At 37.5% G+C, this 25,963-nt stretch overlaps 2 protein-coding genes and 1 long non-coding RNA gene across 4 annotated transcripts in view; 1 reads left to right on the forward strand and 2 right to left on the reverse strand.

The window, feature by feature from the left end:
* The window catches only part of cwo (transcription factor cwo), a 37,361-nt gene extending 12,544 nt beyond the window's left edge, over nucleotides 1-24,817 (reverse strand). For both annotated transcript variants that reach the window (XM_034968763.2, XM_034968762.2), the window contains exon 1: nucleotides 24,472-24,817. In XM_034968763.2, the coding sequence (XP_034824654.1) occupies nucleotides 24,472-24,524 (53 nt within the window). In that variant the 5' untranslated portion in view covers nucleotides 24,525-24,817. The remainder of the gene's footprint in view (nucleotides 1-24,471) is intronic.
* The window catches only part of Arl8 (ADP-ribosylation factor-like protein 8), a 153,372-nt gene that overhangs the window by 110,238 nt on the left and 17,171 nt on the right, over nucleotides 1-25,963 (forward strand). The gene's annotated exons all lie outside the window — the stretch shown is intronic.
* On the reverse strand, nucleotides 15,482-17,276 carry LOC138402319 (uncharacterized). The gene is made up of 4 exons (XR_011236731.1): nucleotides 17,224-17,276; nucleotides 16,915-17,109; nucleotides 16,157-16,212; nucleotides 15,482-15,592 (listed from the first exon to the last, which is right to left on the reverse strand). It is a non-coding gene; the product is annotated as an uncharacterized lncRNA (long non-coding RNA).

Below are 25,963 nucleotides of genomic sequence, written 5' to 3' on the forward strand. Positions count from 1 at the left end.
CGAAACAGAAGCAATGGAATTTTCAAGAAAGCAGAAAGTATTTTTTTTATTACAAAAGTGGCAATGCCAGATTTGACTAACAGTAAATCCTTATACCTGCGTAGTTTCTGCACCTTAAAAACGATTCATGATGCTACCAGCAGTGTTGCTACTTTAATGTGGTCTGAAAACATCAGCTGCAGCGGAAGGAATAAAACAGTATCTTGTCTTCATTAATCTACTAGAGAAGAAACAAAGTATTCTCGAAATTGTTGAAGAATTGACTTTGTGGTCTGATAATTGTGTCGGTCATAATCGGAGCATGATAATCGTTATGGCTTACTTATGATTATTATAAGGATTACCACACTAAAAGGTGATAAATCACAAGCTTTATGCTAAAATGCAACATGTACCTACGTGGAGTAAGATGTAATCCATGCACAAATAGAAAAAAAGGGAACAGCTGAAAACAATGCAGATTACTAAACTAAGAGATTGGTCACAGTTTACAAGAACATGCGAAGGAAACAAAACTTTTTGATAAGTTTGATTTGGCACTACAACATATTTTTAAAGACCACATCCCTTTACAAAGGTGATATATCAGGACCGTTTGTTATATCAAAAAAAAAAGATAAGAACGGCGGGGATTTTCAGATTTCGGAATATATTACCTGGCTACAACTAACGCAATAATGCTGGGTGTTATTATTTTATAAAAACTACTTTAAAGAAGACTTTTTTGTATTTCATTAGTATGTTATAGGTACATATAAACTTAAAATTCTTCCCCGCTTTCGCCCAATATACGACATAATGAGAAACCATTATCCACTGTAAAATATAACCAACTTTTGCAGTAGGTACCTGCTGACCTCCATTCTTACTTTACGTACCTAATCATTATAAGGAAAATCAGGCTATGTTGGCATGTTTTAGCTATATTGATGTAACCGTCATGTATGCAATTCCACAAAAAATGTTTGGCCCACTGTAGGTTTCTAATTACTTTGTAATTTTTTTTCCAATTTTTGGCCGTTGTTTTTAATTAATGGGCTTTATTTGTGAATTTGTAAATGTTATTTTCATTCATTCAGAAGTCACAAGGTTTACACGGATGCAATGGCTGACCATTGCATCCGTCGGCGTCATTGCGTCTATCGGGCGAATGCAATTATTATGTTTCAGATCTAACTAATCAGTTTCAGAAAAATCTGATAGGTACATTGTTGCTATCTCACAAAACTCCTAAATGATTTTTGTGAGCTAACTACTGTGATCTTTTGTCCGAATATTACTTATGTATAATCAGTTAAGACGTATTATGAAATATTAAGTAATAGATCCGACTTTTATTTCAAATTTGTAATAGTAAAAATTGCAGCCATAAAGTCGGTTTACAACTTATGCACACAATTTTTTAGCACAGTTACGAATATTACCAGCATAAAGTCGCATATCGTCCATTTTGAAGAAATTGTGAGTTTATATTTTATTTATTAATGATAAAGTATTTCTAGTAATGGTTAATGACAGGTACAGTTAAGAGTTAAATATTACAAAAACAACTGAAATTGTATCTCTAGTAGTTTAGAAATTATGACCCGATTTCCCTAGCATTTTTGTTTTGGCTCTCCTGAAAAGTAGCAAAAATCCACATCCGACCTTATGATACTAGAGTCGAGAAATAAAGACCTGGAGAGTGACATAGGCTACTTTTTATCCCGGAAAATCCAACAGTTCCCACGGGATTTTTAAAAAAACCTAATTCCACGCGGATGAAGTCGCGGGCATCAGCTAGTTGCTTATATGACGCTGTTCGTAATAAGAATGACCTAGTTTATTATATGCCGTGACGTCAAACGTGTATTTTTAGAGATTCCGCGGTAAACAAGGAACCCTTATAGTTTTGTCCAGTCCAACTCGAGAATGAGACCCAAATATTTTTTTGGCTCAACTTTAAAGCTTTTATAGTTATAGTTTACTAGCTGATGCACGCGACTTCGTCCACGTGGAATTAGGCTTTTTAAAAATCCCGTAGGAACTCTTTGATTTTCCGGGATAAAAAGTAGCTTATGTCACTCTGCCTGGTCTTTATCTATAGGTACCCATGCAAAAATCACGTCAATCCGTTGCACCGTTGCGACGTGATTGAAGAACAACCCAACAAACAAACACAGGTACTGATAAGGGTACTGATTCCTAAAATGGCTGTTGATGCACAAATTTGCAACTGCAACTTAAAATTTAAAAGAAACAGTCATTCTGAAAATCTAAAAAATATTATCATTTGCTTCTAGTTGGAAGAAAACTAATTAATTATATGAGGTTTCCCGATTAAAGATTAATGAATGACCCAAAAATTTCGTCACGCAAATGTGCACGTGACGTGAAGATAGTAGGTAGTAGGTACCTACATTGCGCAACATAGTACAGTACACGGCCGAAAGTGATGCCTTTACAATGACATTTCGGCATTGTAGAGCATTTCCTCTGTCACTCATTCCTATATGACGTTTTGTCGGTCTCAACGACAGGGACAGTGCTCTACAAATCTGCTATCTCCTTCTATTTAAAGGTCGATGTACATTACTTTCGGCCGCGTCCTGTATTATCATGGTTACCCGACACTTTGAAAGTGATCTACAATCATACAAGGAAAGTCAAAGTTCCAAGAAATAGAAACCCGAATATCTACATTCTAGTAGACTACGTAATTCCTATACTACGCGACAGGGCGAGATGGCAATCGGGGAGGCCACGGACTACACACTCGCCTCCTAGCATGATCTCCAAGAAATATATCGTGAAACGTGGAAGTCGTCAAATTAAGAAGTCGACAAGCAAAGAATAAAATCGGGAAACATCCGTACCTATGGTAGAACATTTTTTGGGTTAAGTAGGTACCTACCTATCTAATCATGGTGGACTCAAAAAGGTTCGGAGAGACGGAAGAAAGTGCAAATTCGCCTGAGTAAATACGGCAGGGGGCGTGAATGTAGGCCTAACCTATTGCCAGACGCTAGCTCACTCAGCACGGGTCTTCTCTCGAAATGAGAATGGTTTGGCTATAGTCTACCAGGCTGGGAAAGGGCGAATTGGCAGACTTCACACACCTTTTAGAATATTAAATGAAGAACTCTCAGGCATGCAGGTTTCGTCGCGATGCTTTCCTTCACTATTAAAGCAAGCTTAAAACGCACATAACACCGAAAGGAAACTCAATAATTCGTCAATGACGGGGTACCTAAAGAAGAAGATTGCAAAAGTGTTTCATCCTCGACCAGTCAGCCATCTTGAAGGTTTGCAGTCACAATAATCGTATTCTTTGCCCTAAATCTCTTCAACTGTGAGCTGTGACGACAGAGTCACGTGTGTGCGAGCGAAACGTGACAGTGCAAGGCAGTGTTTCCATATGTAAATTGAGAATTACCGTGTTCAAGGGTTAAAATTACGGTGTTTCTAGATTAAATTACGGTGGATTAGCTAAAAGAATACCGTGTCATTTTTAAAAGAAAAAACGTCACGAATTAGCTTTTTAATCAGCTATTAATATTATTCTGAATCTGACTCTCCTAGTATAGCAATATCTTTTTCATATACGGATTTATTCATATTAATATTTTGTTAAATCTCATTAGTTTTACATTTTACTCCTTCCTTATTGCTTGAATAAGGACGAAATACTACTATTACGCAGTATATTATGAATTTTTAACGTGATTTTGCATTACGGTGACACGGTCAAGGTAATGGCCATATTACCTTGACGGTAGATTAGGGCTGAATTACGGTGCATCTACGGTAATTACCGTGTACATGGAAACACTGGTGCAAGGTGACGAAAACAAGCTGCTTTATTGAATCACAAGCTGATGACCGCGACTTCGCTCGCGTCAACCTAAGTTTGCTGTAAATCCCGCTATGCTATAAATGCTAAAAAAACAGTGATAGCTTAGTGGTTAAGACGTCCGCCTTCTTTTCGGTAGGTGGGTGTTAGATCCCGGGCACTCTTAAAAAATCTAAATGGCGGAGTTTATGATAATGTGCGGGCTGTAAAAACTTTTTGCAAACTTTTAATAGTATTACTTAAGTAATAATAATTACAAAATTGTCATTCCAAACGGCAAATTTCACATCATCAGCTGAAATTATAATCCAGCTGATCTCTCCTTACCAGCACACGACACGTGCGGCGGTCACGTTAATTAAATCGTGCGATTGTTTGCAGCTCGCATGAATTACCAAATACCAACTGCGAACGTCATATCCGGGCTTTGCCATTGAGATCTTCCATTAAGTATTCAGTTTTAAACATACCTATTTAACATTTATTTAGATTCGCTTTCGTCAAGCTTTTATTTATTTTTAATTAAAATCATGCGACGGACTATATACTTTTATTTCTACTGAACCGATTTTTATATGAAAACTACTTACATCGCCGCCGTGTGACCGATTTTATCCTTGAGCCAGAGTGTTACCGCCTGTTTCCGTATTGTGTTTGTAGAAGTAACTGACTAATTTTAGCACCTCTTCTCTTGTCCCCATTTCCTTTATCGTTTTCTCCTTCTATCTAGTTTCCCATCGCCTTTGGCAATCACTAAGTGGGTCTACAAATTGACATTAATAATATGAAGGTACCTACTTATTTCTTTCCTTTTGTGACTGTAGTTTTAAGTTTATTATTTGTTACCTGTTTATTTTAAAACAACTATGCTTACGCACTACGCACTACTACACTACATACACTGACAGTAGACTTGTCATCCCGATCAAAAAATATGTTCGCGAGCTGCAAGTCCTGCAACTCGTTTTTGCTTACCACTTGACACTTGATGTTCAGAGTCATAGATAGTTACTTACTTTCGACAGCATTATACCTAGGTAAAATAGAATACGATTTTTGTTCGGAATTAGCCATTCCATACATTTATTTCAATGCATGATTTAAATAGTCGATGAATGCTATTAATAGGTGTATAACATGTTCTCCATTCATAATGAAGTCAGTGACGCACTCGTCACTGCGCGGATGGTTACTCATGAACATCAACAGTGATCGTAATGTATAGTGCATTCAATATTAACTGGCATGTTTCCACTTGAGGTCCTCATTAGCAATAACAATAGGATTAAGTCGTGGCGGGTGAATTCAAAAGTATCAACACTGGTTGGTTTGCAAATTGCAACAAAATATTACATAAGGTTGAACCGGCTCCTCAAAATGAATGGGCTCTAGGAGTGTTTGGTTTATTACCCCTATTGTTTACGTAGCATGTCGAATGTAATCCTATTGTTATTGCTAATGACGGTCTCAAGTGGAAACTCGCCAGTTAATATTGAATACACTATCTCACCACTATATATACCTATGCTTCTGCCTACTAAAGGAATCCGGACATAGGATAACGGCTGGTTCACATTATTCCAGCACTGGACTGAATTGGACAGCACCGGCAACATTATTTAATTTTTTTATTCAGATACAAGTTAGCCCTTGACTGCAATCTCACCTGGTTGTAAGTGATGATGCAGTCTAAGATGGAAGCGGGCAAACCTGGAAGGGGTACCTATGCCAGTTTTTATTAAACCCACACCCCTTTTGTTTCTACACGGCATTGTACGGAAACGCTAAATCGCTTGGCGGCACGGTTTTGTCGGTAGGGTGGTAACTAGCCACGGCTGAAGCCTCCCACCAGACTAACCCAGAAATTGTAAAATTCCAAACTCCTGCCGGGAATCAAAATCGGGACCTCCCATAAATAAGACAATAGCGCTTAACACTGCGCCAGGGAGATCGGCAAATAAATACCTATAAGCCCCAAATACAAGAAAAACTCTATGTTCAACTCATTAAGTATTTATAATATCCCTTAGTGAAGCAGCAATGTGCCTCAATAGCTCAACAGATAAAGGAGTGGACTGAAAACCGAAAGGTCGACGGTTCAATCCCCGCCCGTTGCACTATTGTCGTACCTACTCCTAGCACAAGCTTTATTTGGAGGGGAAAGGGGAATATTAGTCATTTAACATGGCTAATATTCTTTTTAAAAAAAAAAATGTATACCCAGCCAATGTCAAATGAGCGGTGGCTTCGCTAACTCAGTGCATCACTGAATGAAGTCATCAAGTAGGTACATTTTCTATTTATTTTTAACCCATTGAAGGTTTTCTACGAAAAATTATTGTCATACTAGCTGATACCCGCGACTTCGTCCGCGTGGAATTAGGTTTTAAAAATCCCGTGGGAATTCTTTGATTTTTCGGGATAAAAAGTAGCCTATGTCGCTCTCCAGGTCTTTATCTATACACATGCAAAAAATCACGTCAATCCGTTGCACCGTTGCGACGTGATTGAAGGACAAACCAACAAACCAATAAATCAACAAACAAACACACTTTCGCATTTATAATAAGGGTACTGATTGCTCAGTGAAGCAGCAATGTAAATCCAACCAATTTCAAATGAGTTTGATGGCTTTCATTGAGTTTAGGTAACGAATCACCCACGGTAAGATTGCAGTCAAGGGCTAACTTGTCATGGAATAAACCCAAGCTACCTACCTGTCTACCTACCTAGTACCTATTCAAACGTAAAAATATGACTGTAGGTAAAAGTAACGTACGTATCTAGTACGTGCTACGGGCATCACGTGTTTGGTTTGAGGTCAAGCGGACGCGATAAGGCTGAGATGGAAGCGAAAACCACAACGCGAAGCTTGTTTTTATTAAAAGTAGGGTAAACGACCCTATTATTGACTTTTTATGGCGCAAATTCTCAGCAGAATGTCAAAGGTGAACCTATCAAGAAGCATTTTATTGAAGGTGGAGTAAATCGATATATATTTTAAATAGACTTTACAGCAGCAGTACTGTACAGCAGAATCCGTACTTAATTCGGAAATTCGGGTAATATATTTTGTTATAATTTTACAATTATGTACCATACCTATTACCTACCTACCTAATGATAAAAAAAATTAAAAAGATTTTGACCATTGTCTGCCAATCTGCACTTGGCTAGCGTGGTGGACTATGGCCAACCTTTTTTTATACTGAAAAGAGCCCTGTGCTCTGTAGTGAGCCAGCTATGGGTTGATCAAGAAGAAGAGGTTATCTAGAAAATAATTTACCTACCATGCTTTTCGAATATAAGGACCATTGCCATATTACCTATTTGAAATACACACAGATGAGTGAATAATTTCTCTAATCTGTGGAAATACATATAAAACTTGAGTTTCTTTTTTATTTTGTTTAGCCACTAAACAAGAAAAGAAGAAGTTATTTTGATTATTTTTAACGTAACTGTTATATTTTTGTAGGTTTTCCTTCAAAATAAGAACAGCTAAATATAAACCAAGCTCAAAAATATTTCGAGATCAAAAGTTTGATACTGAACCAACAAGAGTTACAAAGTTTTTTGCCTGTTTTCACTTTTCACAAAAAAAACGCATAGTATGGTAGGTACGCGACATGTTGAAATGGCAATCGAGGAGGGAACGCCCCGTATACCCACATAGCCCCCGCGCTAACCCGGTGCGGGTGCTCCCCTATCATTATTTTGCAGGAAGTATCTCAGAAATCAGATATCATCTACATACTACTTATACGGTATACCTACTATCGCAAAATAATACGGGGAATCCCATATAATTTCAAGGCGGTGTGGCTAGTAAAATCTTTTAATTTAAGTAATTATTTGTTTGAATAATATAATATGTATAATTATTTATTTTAGATTTTGTGAAGATTTGTAAGTAGATCGTCGTTATCGTCAACCGAATACCGATAGGCGTAGGTTTCTTGTAGGGACTCCCACACCTCACGATGCGGTTTTGCACTGCCCGCGCCTGAATCCAGCAGCTCGCTGCGCTCGTTTAATGTCAGCAGGCCACTTCATGGGGAGTCTGCTAACGCTGTGCAAGGTTGCCATTTCTGCACATTGGGAGTTGGCCGTTGGGACCCCAAACATCTAGCAGTTCTTCGATATGACTAGTGCCAACCCAGGTCTGGAACTGGAACCCTATGAGCTATGACGGTAACTCTAGTTCTTCTACGCTTCTTCAAGTACAATACCTACTTACAAGTAGGTATTGTACTTTGTGTTAAATACACGTGTTAAAGTACAATACCTACTTACAAGTAAGTATTGTACTTTAACACGAGTATAATTTACTGCTGTAGTTTTAGACAATGCCAATAAAGACAATTCGTAAGAGACATACATATGCATGCGTTTAGGGTGTTAGTGTGTTTTATTTATAGTATACAGTCATACATCATTGTCTTAAATATGAATCGCTATTTTAGATATACAGTACGCGGCAGAAAATAATGAACTTCGACATTTAGAACGATATTTTGTGGAGCATTGTCTCTGTCGTTGAGACCGACAAAACGTCACATAGGTTTAAGTGACAGAGAAAACGCTCTACAAAGCCGAAATCTCATTCTAAAGCTAAATTCAAGCTCAAGGTTTACCAAAGAGCCATAGAACGCAGCATACTTGATGTAAAACTAACAGATCGCGTAAGGAATTCTGCTATACGTTCCAAAACGCGAGTAGCTAACGTTGGCCGCTTTACTCAAATCGGTCATGGGCCTAGGTCATGTGTGGCGTATACCAGATGACTTATGGGCAAAATCTGATTGTTTCTGGACTCCCCAGAACCATCATCGCCAGCGTGGTAGGCCGAGGCGACGTTGGCGTGATGAATCAGATAAGTTTACAGTTACGTGGCCTGAAGAGGCACGGAATAGGAAATGGTGGAATGATCGGAGGGAGGCCTTTGCCCAGAGGTGGGGCAGTACAGGCTGATTTAGATTAGATATTTGGTGCAGAGATAGCATCTCGGAGACATTTATCTTGAAAAATAACGAAAAAAGATGAGTTTGATCCCACAAGTTTTTTTAAACCTAAATTCACGTGGAAAAAGTCGCGGGCATAATCAAGTTAAAAATAAAGGAAAGGTCTCAACAAACGTGTGTCCGCAGTACAATCGATCCATCGCCGGCATCGTGGGGCGCCACGTGCGACGCTCACGTTGCGCGCCGCGCGGAGCGCGCGCCATCGCGTGACGCAACCGATACTACCGATACTCGATAACGAGCCGAGCTTGTACTTCATAGTTCATACCCATTCCGATGCTAATTGTATGCTAGAAAGTCGGCGACAGATTGCAATATTTGAAGGTCACACAGTGTCGGTTATAGGCATCTTGACCTTAAAAATCTTTCAAAGCGTCATGTTCCTTTTTAGAGTAGTGACTCATAAGTCATAACCCATTTCCTTTAATAATACTGCTGGGTAGGGCAGTTTCTGTCAGATTTCTTTTGGTGACTAGATGATGCCCGCAACTTTATCGTACTCGCGACTTAGGTTTTATAAAAACCTGAAGGACACTTTTTGGTTTTCCTGGGACAAAAGTAGCCTATGTCCATCCCTGGGATGGAGTTTAACTTAGGGATCGTGGTATAAAATGGGATGCATATTATAGATTTTTAGCGATACCTACAACAATACATTACCTACAAGATTGCAATATTTGTCACACAGTGTCACCCCTTCAGACCTTAACCTTCAAATATTGCAAATAATGTTGATGTCGATTGTGAGCTGTGGCCATGGGAGTTTGTACTTCCGAGAAGAAACTATGATGCAAATTGTAGTAAGTAGGTAAGTACCGTACGCGACAAGTCGAGACGGCAATCGGGATATGAGGCGGGGGGGGACCCCGCACACCAACACGTCACCCGCACAGCCCCCGCGCTAACCCAGTGCGGGGCGTTCTCTCCCCGATTGCCGTCTCAACCAGTTGCGGACTTATAACTTTAGCGATACAGCCAATAGATTGCAATATTTGAAGGTCACACAGTATCGCCTCCAGATAGTTTGACCTTCAAATATTGCAAATAACATTGATGTGGATTGTGGCCATGGGAGTTTGTATTTCTGAGAAGTACCTAACTGTGATGCAAATTGTAGTAAGTATACAAGAATTTCAGCATTTTCAGCGATACAGCCAACAGATTGCAATATTTGAAGGTCACACAGTGTCGTCTAGCGATACTTTGACCTTCAAATATTGCGAATTATATTGATGTGGATTGTGGCAATGGGAGTTTGTATTTCTGAGAAATAACTGTGATGCAAATTGTAGTAAGTATACTAGAGTTTCAGCATTTTCAGCGATACAGCCAACAGATTGCAATATTTGAAGGTCACACAGTGTCGTCTAGCGATACTTTGACCTTCAAATATTGCGAATTATATTGACGTGGATTGTGACCATGGGAGTTTGTACTTCGGAGAAGAAACTGTGGTGCAAATTGTAGTAAGTATACTAGAGTTTCAGCCAACAGATTACAATTGAAGGTCACACATGCGTCGCCTGTCGCACGGAATTCTTGAAACCCTAAATTCACGTGGATGAAGTCCACGCCGTCATCATCTATTTGGTACAGGGATAGTTTGTATCGTGGAAATGGAGATAGGATAGGTACTTTTTTTCCCAGCAAATCAAAACTTTCCTATGGGATTTTTGAAAACCTAAATCCACAGCGAAGTCACCGGTCCATCATCAAGTGCTTCTATTTGGATGTTTGTTAGTTAGGTAACTACCTACTACCCTGTACTGTAAATCTCTTTTTATCCCGGAAAATCAGAGTTCCCACAGGATTTTAAAAAACATAGGTACAGTACGCATCAGAAAGTAATGAACATCGACCTTTAGATTGAAGGAGATTGCAGATTTTTAGAGTATTATCTCTGTCATTGAGACCGATAAAATGTCATATAAGTAAGTATGAGTGACAGAGACAACGCTCTACGAAGTCGAAATGTCACTCTAACAGCCGCACTCAGAGTCGCTTAATCGTTACTTAAGTTTAGTTAAAACGAGACAGAGCTATTATCTCTCACATAAATCTTTTTACTCAATCTTAAGTAACGATTAGCGACTCTGAGTGCGGCTGTAAAGGCCGATGTACATTACTTTATGCCGCGTGCTGTATCTAAGTAGGTATATCCAGACAGACGAAATCGTGGACATTAAGTAGGTAGGTATCTATTTTTTTATTTTTATTCAGATACAAGTTAGCCCTTGACTCCAATCTCACCTGATGGTAAGTGACGATGCAGTCTAAGGTGGGAGCGGGCTAACCTGGAAGGGGTATGGCAGTTTTCATTATTATTAAACCCATACCTACGCCTTTGGTTTCTACACGGCATCGTACCGGAACGCTAAAGCGCTTGGCGGCACGGCTTTGCCGGTAGGGTGGTAACTAGCCACGGCCGAAGCCTCCCACCAGACCAGACCAGAAATTTAGAAATTATAAAATCCAAACCCCTGCCAGGAATCGAACCCGGGACCTCCCAGCCCTCCAACTAATAAGACCACAGCGCTCACCACTGCGCCAGGGAGGTCGTCAAAAATCATCAAATCGTCAAATCTATTAAAATTTAAAGCATAAGTTTTTTTTTTTTTTTTTTTTTTTTTTTTTTTTTTTTTTTTTTTTTTTTTTTTTTTTTTTTTTTAATACAATAAAACTTAAGGCTAGCCTTATCTAATTACTATATAAATCATGACCGCGTGGAATGGTGCCAAGAATACTGGCTGCATTTCCGCGCTGGACAGCCAGGCTGATCCGCTGCGCAAAAAATGAGCCAGCCCTTCTGTCACCAGTTGAGGCTATTAATCGCGGTGAAATGTCTCGTAAAAAATTTTTAGCACTAAGACTCCATGGCCCCAGGGTCTCCACGGCAAACGGCACAAAAATGTAACTCTCTATAAGAGAGGCATACTTGCGCCGCTTGCCGTTTTCAGCTGTTTCTGCTGCGGCTCCCGGTCTTGATGCTGTCTTCCTGATATGACACGGGGCCAATGTGTCAACGCAAGTTGCGTCCCACATTAGCGCCCGTCCCCGTTCCCAGGGAACCAGCGTCAAGCATAAGTAATATTCTGGAAATAATAAAAAAATATCTGAACGTAATATTCGTTTGATAAGACGTGTAAGTAGGTACCTACCTATTATGTTTACTTGTACTGTGTAGGTACAAGTCGAGAAAATTTTCCACTCGAGCCAAATAGTAAATAAATACCTATCCATACAAAACATTAATGTTTGTAACTTTAAGATTATTGGAGGTACCTACGTACTTAACTATAATGATAGTAGGTACGTAGCCTAACCATTACTAACTGATTACGACTTGCGTCCGTTTTCCACTATCAATCTACCTACCTATATTTATAATACTTACACCTAAAAAGAAAAGTTCTGACTCACTCATTTGAGTCATCACATGAAGTCTTGAAGGTAATGTAAACAAGGATTAATAAGGCCGGATTTTTCGCCACGAATTTATATTTCCGCTCGAGCGAAGCCGGGGCGGAATAGGATCTCAGCCTAATTTTATTATTATAGAGACTCTACAGGCTCACGCAACGAGGGTTCCGTACTAACTACAGTTGTATTTTTCGACAGTTTGCACGATAATTCAAAAACTATTATGCATAAAAATAAATAAAAATCTGTTTTAGAATGCACATATTGTGAAGCCCTTTCATCTGATACCCCACAATGCGAAAGTTTGTCTGTCCGTCTGTCTGTCTGTCTGCTAGCTTTTCACGGCCCATCCGTTTAACCGATTTTGATGAAAAGAGATTGCTCATTTTCTTAGGAGCTTTGGGCCCCCCCTAATATAATTGTTATGTCACCATGGTTTTAATTTTATTTTGTAGACAAATAATTAACTCTTTATATTCTGCAAACGATTTCTATATTTTATTCACCCTGGTTATAAAGAAATCTTATTTTTTATATTGCTGATATTGAGGTTATATTTAATTAATACTTCTTCAAAATAAATGCATGTTTACGATTCTAACTGTAATTGTGGATATTTTCAATAATAGAGTGAAAAAAGTCGTTATAAAACAAAATCGTAAAAAAATTGATAGTTGATAGTGCTCTGTTACTTTTTGTACAAAATGAGTTACCTTACTTATGCTTTGTGATTAAAAAACAAATAGTAAAGACGTCAATGGATTTCCCCAATACACATTTTTCTCGGCCACAAAACACGTGAGGATTATAAATTAAGCCTTCTTAGAAATACTGAGGATGCAAACACAATTAACAAACAAAATAAACTTTATCATTAACTAGCTGCCCTGGCGAACTGCGTTCCGCCTAACAGTCGATTCAAATTTTTTAATTTTTTCTCTCCGTAAGAACCATCCTCGTACAGGAATATTAAAAAAAAAAGAATTAGCGAAATCGGTTCAGCTGTTCTCGAGATTTGCGATCAGGAACACATTTAGCGATTCATTTTTATATATAGAGATAATCTAAGTATATAAAAGGAAAAGGGGACTGACAGACTGACTGACTGATCTATCAACGCACAGCTCAAACTACTGGACGGATCGGGCTGAAGTTTGGCATGTTGATAGCTATTATGACGTAGGCATCCGCTAAGAGAGGATTTTTGAAAATTTAACCCATAAAGGGTCGAAATAGGGGTTTGAAATTTGTGTAGTCCACGCGAACGAAATCGCGAGCTAGTTCTATTACAAATACGAAAGTGTAATTTTGTTTGTTGGTTTGTGCTTCAGTCACACCACAAACATACATCCTACTCTGTGACCAGCAGTGTGATTCTCTAAGGTAAAATAATATTTACATCGGTCGCACATCGGATGTTTCCTTAGATGTAGCACATTTGTTATTCTATTAATCGCGTTCGACTCACCTTTGCGACACTAGCGCTTCACGAGCGAGTGTGATCGATGTAGGAAACGGGTTTTTGACATTTATGTATGGAATTTGCTATTCTAATTGCTCGCCTTCGACTACATCGTACGCCCTCGCCTTCGATTCTATGTGTCAAACGGAAAAGCGTCTCCGGTGTAGCTTTTCTCTACGATGCACCATCGATGCACGAGTTAAATTTCGTTGTAAACATAGAAAAACTTTAAAAGAAAGGTGAAAATGTGAGTTTTATTTTGTTATTTTCTATAGTAAGTATAATTAAATGATAAAAAAATATCTGAGTTAACTATTTATCGTTTTTCACTTCAGATGGCTGCTCGCTTAGCTCAAGTACATTTTTCTTATTAGAAGAAGCTAAACAAGAGGAATACAAAATAAAAAGGCGTGCAAAAGGTTGTCAAATACGTGGTCTTCGTCTGCTCTCGACAGACGCATTATGTAAAAATATTTAGTATCACGGAGGAACTTGTGGCAATGTTAGAAAGGGATTTGCTCCCCTACATCAAGAGCTAGTCGTGCAGTGGTGTACTTATGTATTATTTGGAGTTTAAAACGAAGATTTAGATGCCTTCTAGTTCATAGCGATTATGGCCCAGGGATGGTGGCCAGAAGATTCATTATACTTAGCATGTTGCATGCACGTTTTACACAACATACTACAACATTACCAGCGTTGTCATTGCCAAATGACATAATCCGAGAAGAACATAGGATAATGAGCATGCTGCAAAGGAATCCTCGTCAAAGCAGAGCAGAGGGCTTAGAAGAAGGACAAAGGTGCCGAGAACTCCTTGCTAATCGCTCGTGGCGTGCAAGACAGATGCAATAATAAATAAAAGAGTAGATTTAGATAATTCTCAATTTCAAAGCCTTTATTTATTCCTTATCTTAATCTTAACTATTTACATATATTTTAATGTTATATACATTTTATATCTTATACCGTGTGTGTGTTAGTGTTTTTCAATAGTAAATTAAAATATATTTTATTGCATTACTCGTTCATTTGTTTTTAATATTTGTGTGGAAAAGATAATAAAAGTGCAATATAAACTTAGTTTACCTTTTTTTTAACCATAGAAAAACAGACAGGTTTTGTTATAGACTTTTGGTAGAAAAAAATGAAATAATTCCCACAGGATTTAAAAGCTTCTCAACTGCTAGAGGCTCAGGAATTTGAGTGTCTTCCACTGCTTGAGAAGAATTCATGATCATCGTGATCAACCCATAGCCGGCTCACTGCAGAGCACGGGTCTCCTCTTAGAGTGATAAGGGGTTTGGCTATAATCTACCACGCTGGCTATGTGCAAATTGGTAGACTCGCACACCTTTGAGAATATTATGGAGAACTCTCAGGCATGCAGGTTTCCTCACGATCTTCTTCTTGACCGTTAAAGCAAGTGATATTGGATAAAAAGCACAAAACTCCGAAAAGTTAGAGGTGCGTGCCCGGAATCGAACCCCCGACCTCCGATTAGAAGGTGGACGTCCTAACCACAAGTCTATCACAGCTCACGAGAACTTTTCGGAGTTATGTGCTTTTTAAGTAATAAAATATTACTTGCTTTAACAGTGAAGGAAAACATCGTGATGAAACCTGCATGCCTGAGAGTTCCCCATAATGTTGTCAAAGGTGTGTAAAGTGTACCAATCCGCACATGACCAGCGGTGTGTAAAGTGTACCAATCCGCACATGTCCAGCGTGGTAGATAGACTATGGCCAAAACCCTTCTCACTCTGAGAGGAGACCCGTACGTACTCTGTGGTGAGCCGGCGATGGGTTGATCATGATGATGATGATGATGAATCTCCCTTGTGAGTTCTTCGCCTGCAACAGCCACAGTTGAGATATTATGAAAGAGTTGAAATAATTAACTAATCAAAAAAAAACCGTAGGTATATTTTATACTAGCTTATGCTTGCGACTTCGGCCGCGTGGACTACACAAATTTCAAACCAATATTTCACCCCCTTAGGGGTTGAATTTTCAAAAATCCTTTCTTAGTGGATGTCTACGTCATAATAGCTATCTGCATGCCAAATTTCAGACCGATCCGTTCAGTAGTTTGAGCTGTGCTTTGATAGATCAGTCAGTCACCTTTTTCTTTTATACATAGGTATAAAAGCTAGTATAGACTAGCTGATGCCCGCGACTTCGTCCGCGTGGAATTACGTTTTTCAAAATCCCACGGGAACTCTTTGATTTTCCGGGATAAAAAGAGCCTATGTCACTCTCCAAGTCTATCTATACCCATGCAAAAAATCACGTCAATCCGTTGCACCGTTGCGACGTGATTGAAGGACAAACCAACAAACTAACAAACCAACAAACAAACGCACTTTCGCATTTATATAATGGTACGGATATAATATACAATAATATTATACACACCGCAGGCTCCAAATAACTCTCCAAGTGTGGTAAACTTTCATCATTTATATATCATTCTGAAATAAGAAAAAAAATAGTACTATATATTATTATTTCAAATAATTTTCCATATTAATTACGTACCCATACTAGCCATACCTAATACCTACTTAAACTTTTAATGCGAAAGTGTGTCTATCTGTCTGCTAGCTTTTCACGGTCCAAAAATTAAACCAATTTTGAAGAAATGTGCAGAATATTAGCTTACATCCCAAGGACGGACATAAGCTAGATACTTTTTATCCCAGAAAATCAAAGAGTTCCCACAGGATTCTTAAAGGGCCATCTATTGTATATATATATGCATTTATTTGTAATTTGGTACAGAGGTAGCTTGCATCCCGGAAATTGACATAGACAACTTCTTATCTCAGAAAAGCAGAGTTCCAACAGGATTTAAATATTCATTTATAGAGATAACATAGATAACAGACAATTCAAAATCTTCCTATCCTGTTGCAAAACTTTCTCCACCCATAAGAGAAACAATTATTAGGTATTTGCTCAATGTTATTTAGCTCTGCTACTGCTATATTTTCATCCATACCACTGCCTGTTCTTTCTTCTAGCAATAACCATGCTACTGCATTTTCTCTTTGCATCATCCTTTTTATCTTTCCAATACTGTATTGTATGACAACATTTAACACTAGGTAGGTACTAACATTTATACTCTGCTTAGAAAGTAGATTGTGTCTTTGAAAATAATATTTACATACCGTTTGCTATTGTTGCCATGTTTTGATGCAGCCATTTATATTCATCCAATATTGTCCAACTTCTTGGTGATGCTTGGTCACTACGGTCTCTAGCAAGGGCAGTGCGAGCGTGCCCAGTTGCTGACCATGGTTTTTACTCCATAAATTTGAACAATTTTTCAAGTTGAGCAGTGGATGGGGCAATATTGCGAGGCACTGAAATTTATTATTAAATCGTTGGTCAGCACCGAAAGAACAGTTTGATAGGCAGTCTGACACAAGGTTAAAACCACTGATATCGGAGTAAATTAAGTTTAATTTAATACTCACTTGTATTTTAAAACAAAACACGATAAAACGACGTACAAAGACGAAGTTCACGCACTATTTGTTGAGTTGTTGGTGACGACCTATGAAGTCACCAAATCAGTAAAGGAATTATAAGTGCTCCACTAACCACTTGATTTATTACGTGCAGTTTGTTTTAAGACTAGAGATTTTGTCGAGTAATCGTTTTTCTAGGGTGTAGGTGATCATTAATTTACCAATACCATTTTTAATTTTGTGCTGGCTGACATCTTGCACGGCGGGAAGCAACTTTTTTTTTAATGATGCAAAACAAAGGCAAAGGTCTCCTGCCTATGTCCAAGATTTTTTTAAATAATGATAATTTCTCATAGTATTTTGCATTTATTGCTTTAACTTTGTATAAAAATAGCAAAGGTAATCAGAAATGAATTTTAAACCCACTATAAATGCCATATTTCGTAATCGTAACTTTTTATCGGTATGAAAATAAAAATAGGATGACATCACTGGCTCATCCGAGATAACATCGTAGAGCCCGTCTCAACCATAAGATCACCGATGAGCTTAAAGCCACTACAGCCCCCCAATTGTGTAAGAATAACCATTTCATGGCTATCGCAATCGTCAAGAAATTCTGCCATTTGATTGGTTGATTCGCTGTTTACATTTTTTCACAGCCAATCAAAGGGCCGAATTCTTGACGATTGCGATAGCCATGAAATGGTTATTCTTACACAATTGGGGGGCTGAATCACAAATTTACAACCGTTGCTGGCCTGGTCGATCTGTACGATGTTACCTCGCAGACCGCATCGATGTTGGCAACGTTGAACCGTTCTTTAGAGAATCACATAGCAGACCGTGCAAGGGACCCCGACGCAACGTCTATCGGTTTTACGAACTATGTGCCCTGCCCATTGCCACTTCAGCTTCGCAACCCGTTGAGCTATGTCGGTTACTCTAGTTCTCCTACGGATCTCTTCATTTCTGATTTGATCACGTAGAGAAACTCCCAGCATAGCTCTCTCCATCGCCCGCTGAGTGACTCTGAGCTCTCTTATGAGGCCCATAGTTAGCCCTTAGTTCTAAAGGCCGATGTACTTACATTATTTTCTGCGTCGTACCTACTGTATCTAAATTATGTTCTACATATTGCCTAATAATTAAATTCAGTGATATTATTGTCATTCGATTCGAGATTCTGGAATCCGGGATGTAACAGTACTCTGAAGAGACCCTCACTGAAGATGGGTTAAAGTAGGGTAACCATTTATGATTTCCATCAAATGGGATTGGTCCTAATTAAAGCAGTTAACTCTAGTAATAGTAAAATAAAGAGTTAAATTCCATTTCGAAATGAAAATGATTTTTCAAAGTATGTAGGTATGTAAATAGATAGATAGGTAAGTAGAGATGTAAATAGAGAATTTCTTTATCATTCATAAATTAATTTTATTTACGTAATAATAACACTAATTATTATTAATTACAAAATTACAAAGTGTTTATAAAATTACTTAAAAATGGTTTTGAATACCTATTTATTTAAATTAATACCACTAGTAATACTAAGCTGTCTAATATTAATTTAAGATTCGTATTTAAACAGTTTTATCGTTCGTTAAAAATAAAAATATACCTACTTAGGGCGCTAAAAGTTGCGTTTAAAACCAATAATATTTTGATTGGTGCGTTTTAAACAACCTTCAACAGTATAAATAGCGTTCAATAGGTATTATTTCTTATCACTAGCTCTATTAATACGGTCACAGCGAAATTGCGCAGTACCGTGCATGACCTAGCCTAACAGCCAAGATCATTCCACATCATAAACAATAACAATATAGTATGTTATGGCTCTTAACTACTATGTAATACTATTACAGAATAGCGTCATTAAATACTGGGATACCTAATTGGGAATAACCTAATATAAAATAAGATATTATATTAAAAATATCGCTTGTGCAGTATAATCCTTGATTGAATATTATTTTGTACACGTTTGCCGAATATAAAATTCCAGCGTGTTAGGTCATTGTGTGTACAAAGCTCTTTGCTGTATACAAATAGATATTTGTTTGTTGTACCTAGAAATGTTTAAGGTCAATAAATCTGAAGACAGTCACATTTAGCATTGATCGCAAGCCTTGGCACCAAGATCTTACTCGATTTCAAAACTTATTACATCTACTTAGTGTTCAATTTTATGAAATATTCTTTGCTGTACTAACTACCACTAGCTCTGCAATGTACGAGTAGTAGGCCGGAAAACTAGCGGATAACTATATGTTTTCCACTTACGTCAGATGTCTGCGGTAGTTCATGATTATTTCCTTTAGTGTTTCCTTCTCTGCACTTAATAATATATTATGTACGGCATTTACACGTTCTCCTATATTCTTATATTATTTGTAATCCATCAATCTTGTTTCCTATTCTTTAAAGAAGCTTTTACACTATAATCTTTCGAGTTCTGAAATTTCGGCGCGGTCATATGACTAGGTACTTGACTTATTGAGATAATACTGCAAAAATGTCTCGTTATTAATAAGTACAAAGTACAAACACGTGATATTTTTTTCGATGCACAGTCAAGACACGTGGATCGCGTGTTCTATAATGATAAGCCCACACTGCGAAATTTCACCAAGCGATTATTACCACACAATTTCGGCTCGCACGGGTTTTTTAGGGTTCCGTACCTCAAAAGGAAAAACGGAACCCTTATAGGATCACTTTGTTGTGTCTGTCTGTCTGTCTGTCTGTCTGTCTGTCTGTCTATCTGTCAAGAAACCTACAGGGTACTTCCCATTGACCTAGAATCATGAAATTTGGCAGGTAGGTAGATCTCATATTTGAAGAAAAATCTGAAAACCGTGAATTCGTGATTACACCGCACAAAAAAAAATTGTGGTCATGAACTAATAATTAGTATTTTCAATTTTCTAAGTAAGATAACTATATCAAGTGGGGTATCATATTATGAAAGGTCTTCAACTGTACAAACAGATTTTTATTTATTTTTATGTATCATACTTTTTGAATTATCCTGCAAAATGTCGAAAAAATACGACTGCAGTAGAGAACCCTCATTGCGCGAGCCTGACTCGCACTTGGCCGGTTTTTTGTGAGTGCGATCGGCTTCATACAATTTCCATAATATTTTGTCATGTCACAGAATTCTGTGGGAAAAATCAAAAAATTCATAGGGTGAACTTTGTGAAAAGCACATTGAAAGTAGATTCAAAAAAGTCGATTAAAATATGTGCTTCCTGACATAATAATTGGTTGATTAGGCTATTTCATGCATTATCAATATTTATAATATTTTCATGGCCACTGAACTGATCTTGATTAAATTTAGCACACAAATAACTTAGATCCTAGACAATTTTGTCCCGGAAAATCTAAGAGTTCCTACGGGATTACAAAATCAAATTCACGCGGATCAAGTAGCTGATACCCGCGTATGCTGGTATTGGTAGTTAGTACACTCGTAAGCTCAGTAAGTATTTTAAACACATATTATATAATGCGAAAGTTTGCCGAGCGAGATCTATGGTACGTTTTGGCGGTTCAAACACTGAATCATTTGTGACGACAAAAGTGTAATTGAGAATATCCCAATAAAATCTAAAACTATGCAAGCCCTACAAATATTTTTTTTATACGTAGGTATGATTAACTAATATTTACATGAATATTCAAGTAAATATTTCTAAATAATTTCAAAATTAGAAGTAGGTAAGATATTTTGATCAATCTATCTAACTTAAAATTTTCTTTCGGTTCAATAGCAGTTAAGCACATGTCTATTCACTTAGTTAACAAAAAAAATATTATCAAGCATTTATGTACTTATACATGCTGTTAACTATTTTTTTAGGTTGTATAAACAATTATTGAAACTAAAGCAACATACTCATATTTCCCCTAGAAATCAATTTTATAGGTACCTACTCCTTACGTAAGTACGATCGATAACTAGAATGAATCCGTTGAATCATAAATAACTGTACAGTAGTCACGTTTTCCTCCACGCTTGAAAGCATATCGGTAGGTATAGACTATCTCTTTTACACTCTTACAATTTCGTACTATTACTTCTATGATATTGACATAATTCCTACGTCAATCAACAATTTTGTGCAAGTTTTTTTTGTTTTTTGTTTTTCAAGTGCAAAAAAAAACAACAGGGATTTCCGAGTTTGACATCCGGGATTAAACAGGTAAAGAAATGCAAAACTTTAGCGATTTTACGGCGATAACTAGTTAGGTTGGTATTTAACTAGGTCATATTATTATCTATACTGACTAACTGACTCACCCCGGCTTCTTTCCAAGAGAGTTTTTAAAAATGAGTAAGGGGGAGGAATTCCCACAAAACCTGAAACACGTTAGTAGGTACTTCAAATCATCAAATATACATAGATTAATTGGTCTCGCTCTATGCAAATATATTATAATAACTAGCCAAATATCTTTCAATTTCAATCGATCGATAATTTGATATGACGTTTTGGATATGACTTCGAAATGATGGACTTTTAGTTTACTTTTCATAGATAACTTACCCTATACCCCTTAGGGGTAGAAATTCCAATAATCCCTTCTTAGTGAGTCCCTACATGAGTAGGTACATATATTTAATACATCGTAAAAAAAACCTATACTTAGTCATAAGTTCCTGGTCGTTTAGATTACCGGGTCGGGTCACCAATTTTTTTTACAAATTTCGGAAAGTCCCAAAAAACTTTGAATGGTTGGTAGCCCTAGTTAATGTTTTTACACGTGTATAGGTAAATAACTCATGACTCATGACCCATGATCATGAGCTATTATTATTATTAAGTACTAGTTCCTACGTCATGCAATTTTACCGAAGTTGGTAGGTACCTACTTATCTAATTAAAAAAAGTAATGATCATAGAAAAATTTCCTACGGCATTTAGTTTTACAAGTAATTGAAATATCATTTCACAATATTAGCCTATCTGCTGCCTGCATAATTTACTGAATAACGACACAAACAATTACGCAAAAATTCCATACTGCAATCACAGTTTTAGACCAAAATTTTCCTACACGGCTATTTACAATGTTGCAATTCTATTAATTCCAGTTTAGGTTTATTTTTAGTTAGTAGGTATACTTCTTGCGAATAAAGAAAGATCTATTCTTAGATCATTCAAAATAAAATAGATATTAACAAAAACTTATCTGGATAAAAGAGGTAAAAACGTGCGGCTACTTGCACGAGGAGGAGTTGCCATACGTAACGATTCTGACAGCTAGAGTGCGAGCCCACTTGTGCAGTGTATTATGGTATTGATACGTTCGCGCTGCTAATTATTCCGTGCTGCAAAGTTTATAGAGACGGATTTTTTTATTATTTTGTGGAGTCGCAATTTTCCCTAGCATTGAACGCCAGAACATTTTGTATTAGCATCTTAGACTCATCACGTCTTAAACAACTTAGCATGGCAGTTGACTTTTTCTTATGTCTATTGTCTGTACGTTGGCTGGCTGAACAGCTCCTGATTTTTATCATAGCCGGCGTCAAAATAGTCAGTGTCTGACATTTCATAAGCGTATAATATAGTTGGCAAGCCACCGGCAACCTATATTTATATTTATTTATTCATTCAAATATTGGTGGCAGCAGACTAAGATTAGATAGTTATACAATAAGCAATCTGTCGTTCAGTTACATAATATCATACTAGATTCTTCATGCGATTTTATTTTTAAGGATTTAGGTTTTTTATTTAATCTTTACTTAGTGGAGAACTATGTTATAAAGAAAAGCTACATGCGGAATTTCAGTTTGAGCTGAGTATTTGATAAAATGTCAATCGGACAGTTGTTTCTTTCATATAATATGTATAACCTAATATATTATAGCATATCGGAAAAGAGCACTAAAACCCAGTCTACTCCACCTCGCGTTGCTCTGTAATCAGGCGATACTCAAAACGTGATGCGCTTCTTTCGTGTGCGCGCGCTCCGACGCTCGCATCGCGTGGTGGTGTGCGCGCGGTCACGTTTCACGCGGCGTGTGGAGGCCGGTACGCGGCTCGTGGAGCTGGCGGCCTCAAGTCACGTGTTTAGCTATTTTAGTTACGCCGCCGCGCGCCGCTTGCTTTCGCTACCGATCGCACGATTCGCGGCGAATACTGCTGCGTTAGTCAATTTGGATAATCGATATTATTGGTGATGTCACTGCATAAATTATAATTAATTTACTAATCAAGACTTTGTAATAACCAACCTAACGTTTTTTTCTTAATGTAGGTAATACGTGTCCTACCTAGGTATTTGAAGAGAAATTTTCTATGTAGCATCTAAGCGATTCAGATATTCGTGTCGCTTTTTTTGAAGCTTTGGTATTAAATTCTAATAAAACTACGAAAAATTAAGACATTCACAAGAAAAATAAGACAAGAAAGTTGACGTCATACTTATTTTAATAAATCTCAAGATTTTAATTCCGGTCATACCTATTCCATTTCCTTCAAAAGCCTTGTACGACCTTGACCTCTTTAATTCAATGGTGCGAATATCTGTCTCGTGTGTTTCAACGCTGAACATAGGTAGGTAGGTACGTCTTAATCATTTACTCATTTATCACTATGCTTTATCTAGGTACCTATAATACCTATCAAAATTGGACGTCGAATATCTTTGTGAGGACTGGAGATAGATATAGGTACATCATTCAACTGTAGTGGATATCTAGCTTTGGGTAAAACCTTAAAATCAAAATGAATGAAGACTTCCGAAATAGAAAAAAAGCAACTTATCATCATCTTTTTGGACATTCCGTTACAAAATTCAGTAATTTTCTAGTTGGTCCTGCAAAAATAATTGATAAGTATTTTATATATTTACAATATTGACTTTCAAGACCTTGCCAACGTGGTATCGGACTTTAACTATTATATTATTAAGTATATCGTAAAGTAAGTACATATAATATATAGATTCAAATACGTGCGCATTTCGACGATAAATATCAGCTGTTTACGAACATCTCCTCAAAATATTCCATTGACGGCGTAGCGTTACGAAGTCGTTTCTTAATAAAACTCACGTGGTACGGTACGAGTAGGTATAGCTTCAATCTCATTCATAAAAACATCAACATTGAAAATTTTCCTTGTAAGATGTAGGTACTTCGAGATGTCTATCACTTTTATTACGACCCAGTTTATCTAAATACCCTAACAAAATAAACAACAGCTGTGTTAATGGGTTGATACTCACTTATCATATTTAACGGGATGTCCGTTCTCCTCCCAATAGTTACGTGTTTCCATAATATTGAAATTGAACTACAAGTGCAAAAAAGAATCGATTCAACACTTTGTCACCAATACACTCTCACCAACGAATTATAATTCGTTATACTGTCACATCATTCCCGTATGGGCACAACACTATTACACAAACACTGTTAGGTGAGCCCCATACGATTTATAATTCACGAAATTGTTTTTGTATGATTGTTAGTTGTTTTTGTTTTAATGTTTGTTTGTTGTTTATGCGCGTAGCAAAGAAACGTCAGCGTTGTGAGACGCTCGCGATGTTTCTGAGAGCGCACGGGGACAGCCGGCCGGCTAGTCATGTGATTGCGCCGCCGTCAAAATATGGCACGGGTATAGGAATGTGCTGCTGCACGCCTTCAGCCTTCAGGGCTGTCGGATGTTGATGACACACTTTTAGGGTTCCGCAACTGATGGGTGCCAACGGGACCCTATTACTTAGTATCCGCTGTCCATTCGTGTGTCTGTCTTTCAACGGGCTGTATTATCTCACGTAATAAGTAGAGAGTTGAAGTTTTCACAGTGTGTAGTTCTATTGCCGCTACAACAACAATATAATAAATATTCCAAATTGGCCGCCATGCAAATTAAAATAAATTAAAAAGTGCTGTGTTAAATTTTGTACGATGGTACGAAACCCATCATGTGCGAGTTCAACTCGCTCTTGACCAGTTTTTTAAGCCATTGCCTGAGCTGTAGCTTTGAGAAAAATAATTATTATTTTTTGACTTAAGAGCTTTAAAATCCTGTGTCCTAATTATCCTAAATTTTGGGATTATTTTCGTGGTCACCCTACATATTATCCTTAAAAAAATTTAAACCATTTAAACTGTCAAGATTATAGGAGTATTATTACTGGATGAAGCCAGCGACTTTGTCCGCGTGGATTAGGTTTTTAAAATTCCTTGATTTCCCAGGATAAAAAGTAGCTCATGTCCGTCTTCAGGATGCAAGCTATATATCTAGGTACCTACCATTAAAATCAGTTGAACGGATGGGCCGTGAAAAGGACAGACACACTTTTCATGACTGTCATCATGATCGACTCATCACCGGCCCACTACTGAGCTTAGCACACACAGCACAGCACTTTTCTCAGAATGAGAAGGGTTTAGGCCACAGGAGACAGTCCGCTACGCACGCCAAATACGAATGGATTGGCAGACATATCGCACCCCTAGATGAAAAGGTCACTAAGTCAAAAAACCAAAATGTTCAGAAACGACGAAAAACTGATTTTAGGATATCTATGAAAGATACGGAAAATCTAATAATACATTCGTAAAAGCAATATTTCCTAAAGCTTATTCAACTAACTTATTTGTATGTTATCTGTTAAAACCCCGAAATAATCGAGATTTTTTAGTTACTCTAGTTTTGCAGCGGTAGTGAGCAAGTTTTTTGTGCAGTAAGTAGAATTAGCTTACTTTATC

This window comes from Maniola hyperantus, chromosome 5 (assembly GCF_902806685.2).
Source record: "Maniola hyperantus chromosome 5, iAphHyp1.2, whole genome shotgun sequence".
NCBI classification, from domain to species: domain Eukaryota; kingdom Metazoa; phylum Arthropoda; class Insecta; order Lepidoptera; family Nymphalidae; genus Maniola; species Maniola hyperantus.